Source organism: Acanthisitta chloris, unplaced genomic scaffold (genome assembly GCF_000695815.1).
Source record: "Acanthisitta chloris isolate BGI_N310 unplaced genomic scaffold, ASM69581v1 scaffold30653, whole genome shotgun sequence".
NCBI lineage: Eukaryota > Metazoa > Chordata > Aves > Passeriformes > Acanthisittidae > Acanthisitta > Acanthisitta chloris.
The window spans coordinates 3,743-16,007 of NW_008665898.1; the positions used below are offsets into that span (position 1 = coordinate 3,743).

Sequence of the window (12,265 nt, forward strand, 5' to 3'; positions counted from 1 at the left end):
AGGGCAGAAGCAAAGTGTAGCATCATGGCAACGCACTCTGGCAAAACCCAGCATAAGCTGCAGGAAAACGAAGAACTTCTTCAAGCCTGCCTGCTTACCTTTGGGGAATGAAGGTACTCGGGCCGTGAGCACATTGCTCCACCAGCTGTTGCAAAGGACGTTGTGCCCTGAAGACAGAACAGTGTCACTGCTATAGGAGACCTGCACATCGACTCGGTGCTGGTGCCACAGCCACACCAATGACTTCAAAAGTGGGTCTGGGATTTGAAGTGATGGGTTATTGGACACCTTAAACCTGTCAGACCAGGTCAGAGGCAGGATCTCCAGAGCCTTGGCTGCAAAGCATTTTATTTGAAAACCCAGTCTCTGGGTAGGGACCTCCAAACCTGAGCAACCTGAGTCCCCATTCACCTGTGGAGACTGCGGCTTGCATAGTCAGCACCCTGATCAGACAGCTGCAGAGAGGAACCAACAGTGGGACACAGGCTGAAGGAGCTGCAGCCATGACTGGGCATAGACAGCAGCACTTCTATGGGTGGGGTGACTCTGTAGCATGTGATACTTGCAGAAGGTGAGGGGTGGCTATCACAGAGAGATGCTGCTCTCAGTTCACAGGGTGCTGACAGACATGGGAAAGAACACAGTACATAAATACATCCATGCACAGCCACAGTCTGCAGTCTCTGGGGGCTTCTGAGAGCACCTAGATATGGGGCTCGCCGATAGCTGCATTCCTCTTCTCAAACCTCATTTTGAGCTCTGAAACGAGGGCGTTGTGGGTGCTGCTATGACTTTTCTTCTTTGGTGGCTTAATTATATGCTTGGGAGTGAGTGAGCCGGACACAGTTGGCACCCTCCACCCCAGGGCATCGCTCCTGGGAGCCAGGACGGGGGGTGGTGGGGGCATGGGGGCCGCTGGTGGCACAGAGACAACCTGGATGTTGTTGTTGCTGTTCTCGTTGTGTAGGCTCTTGGCATCATCCTCAATGACAAACTTCTCTGCAGCACTGCTGGGCCTCTTGAACTTCAGCCACTCCATCCTGACTGTCCGGGATGGTTGGATCTGTCTCTTTTTTATGATCCTTCTTACCGGCATAATTTTGTTGGACCGCTTGTTGCGCCAGAACATGGCAGTAGAGATCATGATAGTGATCAGCACCATTATGCCCATGACACCAGCTAGCACTCCTAAGGCTTTCATGGGATTATCTTTAGTTTGCATCAAAAAGGCGGCCATAGGCCCTTTGTGAAGAGTCTGTAAAGGAGTACAAAGAAAACACATCACTTACTCTAGGGGACAAACAGTGACCCAGAAATTTCATTTGTCCAAAATATGTAACAAGCAGGGCTGACTGATGGAAGTTGTCTCTAAAAAAATAAGAGTCATAGAGCCAGTCCAGGGGTGGAGAATTTAAATGGGGCTGAAGACTGGGCAAACATTACACTACTGTGAGGTAGATGACTGTTGAAAGCTTACAGAAGTATTGCCACCAAATTAGGACAGATTCCAGCGTGTCACCGTAGTATTTGTTTAACTTGCAAGAATGGAGCAAGAAAATAATTGACTCAATTACTGAGCATGGCATTGAAAAGATAATAAGAAAACTTCACTTTATAAAATGACAGTGCACAAATAAGTAGTCAGCAGGTATGTGCTGCATTCTGTTTTCAAGTACTCTTTTACAGACATAACAAAACTCTTTGAGGTAGGGGAGATGAGTAGAGCTAAAGAGCTTTGTTTTTAGAAAGAAAAGAAAAAAGCAGTGACCTAAGCTACATATGGCATATTAAGGACAAATGAATGGCCAGTTCACTTTCCAGCTTAACACACTGTGCGTCTCGGAGGTCCCCGTATAATTTTGCGGATTTTGCCCTGTGGGTGGAGCCTGGATCTTTTCACACTTTTCCAGTACATGATGGTGGAGATCACCATTGTAACAGAAATGGTGGAAAGGACGCCACTCATGCATATTCCAAATATTGTCCATGGACGCTTCTTGAGGCCTAAAATATAGGATTTTACCCTGGACTTGATCTGGAAATATCAAAAATAAGAGAAATGGTCAACCCTCACATGGTTATAGTTGAAAGAGGCCAGTATCTATTATAAATACAGCTGGGGAACTAAGCTGAAATGTGTACAGGATAGAGAGCCTATAACATAAAGGGAGCTAAGTCTTGAACTAGGCACAGGAGAGGAGGCATTTGCAATGAAGTTGAACTGAATCCAGAAACACTAAAAGAAGTTAGGAAGCACATATAAAAACCTGCTTGGTCAAGGAATAAAGGATATCAATATGGCATATAGATTCAGGGCATGGTAGTCCATCCTTGGACTACATTTCCAAGAGATGTTTGTAATGAATACAAGCTCCTGCAATGGTGTGTGGACAGACAGTAAGGTTGTGCAAGGCCAGGCCAGGCTTCAGAAATGGCAGATTCACATGCAGGTTTTTTTACTGAGAGTTGGTCATAAAGTGATGTGTGGCTGCAGAGAGACAGGGCTACCCACGGTGCCTCAGTCCCCTGCCCTTGACTCCATGAGGGAATCCTCACTCAAACTTTGCACGTCTAGTAGCAGGTGATCTGTATTTTTGTTAGTGGGCTAAACTCCCAGCTTGGTCAATGGGGAGAAAAGTACACCTCCGGAGTAGTTGGCACCACATGCTAAGATAGCTATCAAAGACAGTGACTAGCTTGGACTTGAACCTTTGACTTGTAGACATTTAAAGTGAGATCAGATGGACTTCTCTGCATGGCTCTAAACTAGGATGCCCATCCCTTTGCCCTCCCCAGTCTGTGGAGGGAGATGACTAAGGGTATCCCCAGAGGTATGCTTCATAGTACCTCTTGTCATTTATGTCACATCCATAAACTTAGGGCATGTAAATAAATAAATAAACATTGTCTTCACTTCACTTCTGTGTTTTCATGATCTACCTCAAATGCATTATCAAGCCCACTCTTCCCCTACCCTGAATGTTTCCTATCGCCAAAGAGAAAGGGGTAAAAGGATGCTAGTGAAACTCACAGTCCGTGTCACCATGCATGTAGTGACCAGTTTTCATCATTTTGATGTGTGGAGAGTTCTTCTAGCGTTTAATTAGGAATGGACATGAGCAAGAAACTAAAAGCAGAGCAACCCATGACTTTGGTGGAGCTTGGATGCACATCAGCTTCTCTGTTCTGCATTACATGGATTTTTTGTACTTAAATCACATTAGATGACAGAAATTCTACACTGGCTTACTTAACTTCATGTGAAAGTCAGATGAGTTGTCAAATAAACCCTGCTAAGTAGTGCATGACCTGAAATAAGTTCACTTGTTATGAGTGTTGTCAAGATCTATTTTGTAGTGAGGCGCTTATGGCTGAAGAGTATAGGACCAACATAAGGGAAAAGATGACGTATATTTAAGAAGATGATATATTTCACTAATAATTGTTTGACTAGCTATATGCAAACCTTAAATAAATGGGATTTGACAGAAATACATGTTGCCAGTGTACTGCAGTTGCAGGAGTAAGAATGGATGAATGAGGAGTTTCAGCACTCGGCTCTGTTCAACACCCTGGTCTCAGCAAGTTTGGCACCTCTTCAGAAGTGCCAGTGATGAAGGGATTGTTAATACAAAAAGTAAAACCAGCAACAGTTAGCCAGTTCAGCCTCTATTCTAGTTACTGGGCCTGTACTATACAAAGCTTTGCCTGGAACTAGCCTTGGACAGCAACTCTTCTGTGGTGTCTGCATAAAAAAATCAGGCATTTTGTAAGGACGCAGTGGGAGAATTTCTGTTTGTCATGGCCATGACACAGGATAAATAGGAGGAGTAACTTGCAAACCAAGCTAGGAATGTCATCATCTTAGCCAGCCTGCAGAGAAGCTTATGGGGAGTGTATTTGTCACCAAAAAACTTAGCGTTCTCATCTGTGGCATCGCTGTGGCCCAGTCACCTAACATCCTAAAGAGAGAGAAGCCTAAGCACCCTCTGACAGTGAAAGTCTGGGAGCATTTGGACAACTCAGTTTAAGCAGTTTGGCCCTGAGCACTACCCTGTAACACTTCAAGTCCTTCTGTCAATTATCAGCAGTGCCACAGAGCTGTGCCAACAAGTAATGCCACTTTGTTAACTGCTGAAGCTGTTGCTTTTTTCTAAGAGGCATGCTGCATTTTGAAGAGTACTGTTTTTTTCTTGTACACATAAACCAAAAGCAGATACATAATTAAATGAAAGCTGCCATATCTATGTGGGACAAAACCTTGAAGAAATACTCTCTAAACAGTCACCAAAGGAATTAAAATACCACTTCTCACAGAAGAGAATTCTCTGCTGATTTTTTGCTGTGGCAGCTTCTCAAGAGCCTTTCCTAATGCATGGGTTGCAGTGAGCAGAACAAGTGGGCCATGTATCCAGAAGTTGGACCCAACAGGAGTGTGTGGTTTAGCTGTTGAACCACAAGACCAGCTAAGGCTCACCAGCTATATTTAGAAGTCTAAGTAAGTAGGCAAAGCTGCTGAGAGCTCAAGCTATTGCAGATTATTGTAGATGTGTCACTTAGGGACATGGTTTAGTGATGGACTTGGCAGTGCTGGCTTAACAGTTGGAGTCAATGATCTTAAAGTTCTTTACCAACCTAAACAATTCTACAATTCTGTTACAGACAACTCAGGCTGAGCAAGTGGATCTGTACAAAGAACCAGCTGGTTCTGAGAAGTCCACTTCTACATATTCAGCATTTCTGGGGTTTGCTCTAGCCTAGTTTCAGGGATGAACTGGCTATTAGTGCCAAGGCACATTAGGTGTGCTCCCCAAAGACATTGTCATCTGAAAGAAGTCCACTTTGGGTGTTTGGAGCCATCCTGCAGTTCTATGTGGAGAATGATCAGGAGATTTCCTTCAGAAGTGACTCCTGATCCAAGGTAGAACACAAGGTTCCCCTGCAGTGCTTATCCCAAACTGCAGTGCTATCACTGTTTATGAAGGCTGTGTTTGCATTACTTCGAAATACAAACACCAGAATGAGGCAAGACTACTCAGATCAATCCAACCTTTTTTTTTTCAAGTTCATGAAACTGTGGAAAGAAGAGGCTAACTGCTCTGCAAATATGGCAAAAGTTGTTAATGCCATCAACACCATGGCTGCAGAGCTAGTAGGAGAGAGGAGGAGATCTCCATATTAATTCACAGAAGACTTTTGTTGAACCTTTCAATTAGGAGAATCTATAACTGAGACTCACCAGCTATATTTAGAAGTCTAAATGAGGAGCCAAAGCTATTAAGAACTACAGATTATGCTGTCTAAATGTAGACTTAAGCCTCAGTCCATGAAGAGGTGTAAATAAACGCCCCCCTATATTTGCAGAACCTCAGTGGAGTCAAGAAGAGGCAGAGGGATGCCCCCATCAGGCCAACCTTCAGGATTGGGGGTGGGAATCAGCTCTCTGTGAAAATCTCATGCAGTACACTTATGGAGGATGCAATATCAGATTAGTGTCCAGATCCTGCTGAGGAGACCTACTCGGAGAAAGAAGATGCTGTTGCTATCTCAGGCTCTGTGTTGGGACTTGGCATTGAGAAGAACATGGGAAGAAGGGAATCTGAGAAGAATCCATGTCTTCACAGCCCCCTCTGCTTTGCCTTTAGACTTTATCAGGAGGGGTGCTCCCTCACTGTACCAAGTCTATAGACCTGGAGGGGGAGAAAAGGAAACAGAGAGGGGACTTCATATGAGACACATCTTTCATCATATTCTGCTGTTGCTTCAAGCACTAGAAGGAAATCCAGGAACCTATTTATCCCAAAGTATCAGCTACTCTTGTTTTCCTTCCAGTTGTCCTTCATCAGTTGGTTCAGGGACGCAGATTCTTCCCAAGCAGAGGAGGTTTGGGGCACTCTCCCTCCACTCAACACCCATCTGCTCTATACCTTAGCCCCACACACCAACAGAGAGGTTACCAACTCATCTGGGAGGGGAGGGAAGGCTGGGGACCAACATCAGGGACAATGCCTGGGTACAGTGACTGGGTCCACCTGGTGCTGAAATGTCTGCCCTGTGTGAAGCCTGGAAGCAAGACAGGGAGGACAAGTGCTCTCACTGTTGGCTGGGGGCAGCAATTCTTGTTATATAAAACCCACTTATGTCTCCATGAGAAATCAAAGTGTTAAGCAGTTTCTTTCCTTTAGATCTGTGAGCATGGTTAAATCTCTAGACTTATCGCAGAGACCCAGCATGCACAGTCTGCACATGGCAGAGCCTTGCCCTGGCACGCCCTGCCCACGCCAAGCTCTGTACCCTGCAACAGGGCTGGCTGGCCCCAACAGGCAGCCCCACACCTGGTGCTCCCCTGCTAGGGCAGAACCGAGTCCTCTGGCCATCCTGATGAGACAGGCAAAGACATCGGGGACTATGAGATACTCTTGTGCTGCTGGTGGCTAAGTTTACCTTGTTGATGAGCACAAGTGATCTCTGTGGACACCTTTTAACTTCCAGCAGACTCTGAACTGTCTACATGAACTATGATATGAATGTGCCTCATAAGGAGTATCAGTGGAATAAGAGGAGATGGAGAAAACAGAGAGATTGTAACAGGCAAATGAGCAGTGGGAGCACTGTGACCAAACAAAGAGAATGTCAGCTGCTGTCTGTACGATGAGATTTGCATCTTTGCCCAGTATGTGTGTAGTCCAGAGACTGTCAGGCTAATGATGTGTTTCTCATCTACTTTAAAGCCCATTTCCTCCCTGCTGGTACCTAGTTGAAAGCATGGCAAGGCAGTTAAATAAGAATCATGCAAGCATGAGCTGCTTGTTCTTTGGCTGATGTAAAAGTTGGAGTAACAAGAAACTCTCAACCTGCATGTGCTATCTTTTAGAATCTTCTTGTTTTGTCTGCTAATAATACTGCAATTATTAAACTCATATCCAAAATTCTAAGTACTTGAAAGCATTTCTATAGTTTTTTCTCACTTTTCCTATGTCTCTTATGTTGACTTGCGCAACTGGTCTGATTTATTTCACTCTGGGCCCAGCTACTTTCCACTCACTTTTTGTGGGGGGAAAAAAGAGTATTTTCTTCTTCTGTGTGAAAACAAGAAAGCATAAACCTAGCAGTCAGAATTTAACTTTACTCTCAGGAGTCTGTAGTCCTTGATTTACATCTGTCTCTAACAATCGGATACAAGAAGCTCATTTCTCAATCACATTATGCTCCTACCTTTGTACCTTTGTAATATTTCTGATCCAAATGTGTTTTACATTTGTGGCTGTAGAATCCAGCTTCACCACAAGGCTCTAGAAACACTACAAAATAGAGCTGGCAAGAAAGTCTCAGAAACAGAGCAAGCAATGTCTATCCTTCGGTGCTCCTCAAGAATTATCTCACAGACAGATTTTTCTAAAACATTTGCTTACCTCTTCTGTGATATCAATCTTGAGAACTGCTGTGGTACTGAAAGATGGGGAGCCTCGATCTTTGGCCTGTACCACCAATGACCATATGCAGTCTTTGTTTTTTGTGATGTTGTGGATGATGTCTAGGGAACGTATATAGGATTTCAGCTTGATTTCCCCAGTGCTTTGGTCTATATCAAACACATTGGCTGGATCTGCTTGCATGATGGAATAATCCACAATGTTGTTGGGTTCTTCTGCATCTTGATCTATAGCCTGTTAGGGGAAGTGTAAAAACCAAAGGTGTTATTGTTTGTATCTTTGCCTGAGGGCAAAAAGTTTCTGAGCATTCACCTCTGATAATAACCATGCAGTGACTGAGATGGTTTTATTTCATCTTGGAAACTATGCTACATTTTCTAATGAAAAACAGCAGGACTAGACTTGTTTATGTATAAGTGATTTCTATTTGAGATTAAATAAAATCAGAGGAAAAACTGAACCATAACCTATCTGTAGAATGCAAATTGTGCACTGCTGGGGAGCTTCTCACCCAGTGTGGGGGACAAATTTGAAGTGGTAGAGACAATGGGATTAGCTCCATGCCATAAAGAAAGCTGCCTTAATTTTTGTGTTGCAGTATTTATTCTGCTAACATTAGGTGTTATGTGATCAGGCTTCACAATATGCATTCAAATATGTGTAACATAGGATGTTCTGCTCCTTTGCCTGTGAATTATTGCTTTTTTTCACCTTCTGTTCCACACTGGATCAATGAATACAGTTCTGCAAAGCAAAGGGAAATAAGTCCGTGGTTGAGCATAAAGGGATGTCAGGAGGGTTAAGTATTCAAAACCTTTCATTCAAAACTTTCATTCACTCATCTTATTTGGGCTTCTTATGATCACTGTATAATCCAGGATCCTCCAGCAGCTGGTGGTTCAAATACTGTAATAGAACTTTATATTTTGCCTATAGAATTTATTTCTCCTTCTCAGCAGTCTGTAAATACTATAATTCACACTTTAATCCACTTGTTACATCCAAGTGGATGTGCAAAATAAAGCTGCAAGAGAAGCCATCTTCCAGACATTTGTCATGACCCCTGAGAACAAACAGCAGGGCTGGGGCTTTTCCAGCACCCTCTGCTTTGGGACACACTGTGCTGTCTCTCACCTCTATCTTCACTGGTGACCCGATGATCATTGTCTTTTCCTGGATGTTTTCATTGAACTCTGGAGAGTGGTCATTGACATCTAATACAGTGATAAACACCTCAGCCAAGCTGTATTTTCCATCTGTGTCCTCTGCTTTCACATAGAAATTATACTTTGAGTTCACTTCAGCATCTAAAATAGCCCACGGCTGGGTGTAAATTATACCTGTTGATGGGTGGATTAGGAATCTGGAAAAGAAGCATGAAAAGACTTTTGGGGTTTTTTTTGTCACTTAATGTGCATTTAGAACCCTCCTTTCTTCCAGGCTGTAAACACTGAAATGCTGTGCCCAAAGATGGAAACTCTTTACCTAATTCCTGTCTGGCCAATGTTTCCAAACCCTCACTCTACCTACATTTTGTCTAGTTCCTTTAGGCTTGAAAAACCAGACAACTACCAGTGTCTCAGGTTTTTCTGTCTATTGTGCATTATCCATTTTAGCTGCATTTTCTATTAAAAGTCTTTGTCCTCAGTTAATGCTCAGTGTGATGGTCTTGTCCCAGAGTGATTTCCTTGCATTAAAACATTAAGCCTATTTACCTTTTTTCAGTTTAAAAGTACAATGTATTAGATCATGTCCTGCATAAATTAAAATTGATTTATATCACCTGAATTTCTATGGAGAGTGTGCTGCATATCATATTTAAGCTCTTCACTTCTCAGAATGGGTAAGAAAAATGTCAGCTCTCAAATCTCCCAAACTGCAGGGCAAATTATCTTCTCCAAAAATAATCACTTTTCCATAGACTGGCACTGGGATGGAGTGGGTGTTGAGATTTATCTGTTGCGAGTTCAATTCTACACATTTGTAATTACTGAGACACTGTCAAAAGTGTCAGCCCAAAGCTTAGATTTATAGAGAAGATCTCAACACAGTGTCTTTTTTAAATGGACTGCCAGCATAGGCTCCAAGTAGTAGGGTTTTTAACAGATGAAAGATTTGATTAATGCATGGGAGAATAAAATATTTTCTGTATTCCATCTGTGAATGCAATTGAGAGTGATTATAAAAGGGGCATTTAGTAATCCAGAATCTTCAATTGTTTTCATTACCCTGTTAAATACAAATACAAGTTTTGATGAAAACCAAGACCTGGAGGTGGAAAGAGATGTGCAAACTCTTGGCAGGAGAGAGTACATGTGCTAAGTACTTCCTTAGCATCCAACCCAACCTAATCATGCAGAAAGTACTCTCATCACCCTGATTTTAGTGGAAGAATAGAAGCACTCCCACTGGCAGCTTTGATTACCAAGGTGCAATTATCAGCATAATGGTTTTATCTTTAAAAATAAACAATATTTTTCTTACTCCACTACAACTCATCCTTCTGCCTATGCAACCACATATCCACTGATGTATCACAGAAGACATTATTAATCATGCCTCTGATTGAAATTCTGAAGTCTGCATCAAACTGTGTGTTCAGCAGACCTGGAGGTGCCAGGGCTAGAAAATCAATCCATCCTTGCAAAGCTATGCCATTCTGGCACAAGGAACAACACCAGGAAGGAAAAAGATAAAAAGTCTTCACAACGGAATTTTCTCATTCAATAGCATTAAGAACAGGGAGTCTGAGCATCCCCATAATCCCAATCAGAATAAAGTTCCACTTACATTTTTTTTTCCTAAATCCATTGTCAACAACCTTCACAAGCTTCTTCGCACCAGCTGCTACATTCTAAACCTAAGAGGTCTGCCTGCACAGCATGACCTTTGCTTACTTGTCTCTATGCAGTGAGCAGCTAGCTTAAAGATTTAGTGAAGAGCTCAAAATAATCCATAGTGGAAATGCTCCCATATGTGTACCCTTCTGGCTACAGAAGAGGTTCACCTTTAACATCTTGGATTTTGGACTTTGACTGTGCCTCCTAAACAGCTTTCACCTTAACAAGAAGAGTTCAGCTTTAGCTCCAGGTGGATAATGTGCAGAGAAAAAATGGATTCTGGGGATAAGTGCCTGAAAAGCTCATTCATTTCTAGTATTCTGCCCTGCAGCCCCACCACATCCAGAAGCTGCAGGTTCCAGGTGTCTGTCAGTCCTGTCACTGATGCCAGCCACGTCTGGGAGCCCCAGCCAGTGGGCCAGGGCAACTGCTGGGAGGGACACAGTGTGACAGAAACCAGTGTTTCAAGATGTTCTACCTCCAGCACTGTGCCCAAAGACAGGGGGAGGGAGGTAGGCATCATTACCAAATCAAGTAAGCATCAGATTCCCTTCTTCCCTGATGCAGGACTATTAGGCTTACATATATTAAATGCTTTTAACACCCAATGCAGCTGACCTCCAAAGCTGAAGTTTATATTCTTCAGTGTCTTGTCTTCTTTGATTTGCTTTGACAAGAGTTGAAACTGAACTATTTGTATAGCCATATGGAAAGGGAAGGGGAAAGAACAAAGGATATTTTTCTTCCAGAACCAACTTTTCACAACTAGACCAAAACCACCTCTTTCTCTTACACACATTTTTCAGATGGTGATAGAACAAATCCTGTATACTGATACTTCAGTTGCCTTATGTCTCATTGGGGATTTGTGGGTAAAATTCCTTGGGTGTAGGAAACAGATGTTTAATGATCACACTAGCTTTTCTGTTGTTTTCACAAAACTCATAAAGAACATGGCATAAATGTCCTTGGAAATGAGTGGGTCAAGAACGAGTCTGTTAGCTCTCTTTTAAAATTCTTTTAAAACTCTTCTTGAGTCTGTTAGATTTCTTTTAAAATTCTTTTAAAACTCTTCTTGGAGGTTATGTAGTTTAATTAATTAATTAATTAATTAATTAATGCCTTTATTAATTTTTTACTTACAAATCTGCTCCTGTTCCGTAGATAGAGTACTTGATTTCTCCCCAAAGCCCTGAATCTGGATCTGTAGCCTTAAGAAAAGAAAATAAGATAAATATTCTTTACTAAAAATGAACATTAACAAAATAGCATTTACTAAAATGCAAAAAGAAATGTTTCATTTTTCTTTTAACGACAGGCCATGTAAATACCCGAACGATTTTCACTCTTTCTGCACCACATTTTTAGTGGGAATTCGCATGAGCAAATATGCACCTAGAAAAGTGCACAGTTTAACACCAAGAAATGTCACTGCACGTCCCCTGTGCCAGGGTCTCTGGCAGGCAGAGAGACACTAGGTGGCCCCATCCATCCACTCTTACCACATCCTCCTGTGATAGAGATGGGACTAATCTCAGTGACATGAACACCCTCCTCCCAAGCCTTCCTAATTATCAGTTTAAATTATTTACTTTATCTAGAGCATTGTTAAGCTTCTGCTTATCAGTTAAAATTATTTATCTAGAGCATTGTTAAGCTTCTGCTTATTTAATTGATTCAACTGAAAGTAATACATAAAAAATGTTTCAATCTATACATAATATTTCAGCTTTGTTTGTATTTTAATCACTCTTGTGCCTGTGTGAGTTTTAGTAATGCAAATACTATGCCAGATGATTTGTTTCATACTCTTGTTGGCTTCCTTAGCTAAAATTATTTATCTAGAGCATTGTTAAGCTTCTGCTTATTTAATTGATTCAACTGAAAGTAATACATAAAAAATGTTTCAATCTATACATAATATTTCAGCTTTGTTTGTATTTTAATCACTCTTGTGCCTGTGTGAGTTTTAGTAATGCAAATACTATGCCA

At 42.1% G+C, this 12,265-nt stretch overlaps 1 protein-coding gene across 1 annotated transcript; it reads right to left on the reverse strand.

Annotated features, from left to right (window-relative positions):
- Positions 1 to 432: 432 nt before the first annotated feature.
- Positions 433 to 11,484, reverse strand: LOC103799591 (cadherin-related family member 1-like; the record flags this gene model as incomplete). The annotated part of the gene is made up of 4 exons (XM_009071928.1): positions 433 to 1,255; positions 7,413 to 7,667; positions 8,568 to 8,796; positions 11,417 to 11,484. Coding segments are annotated over 4 exons (1,104 nt in total), but the record flags the coding sequence as incomplete, so codon positions are not given.
- Between the last annotated feature and the right edge of the window lie 781 nt (positions 11,485 to 12,265).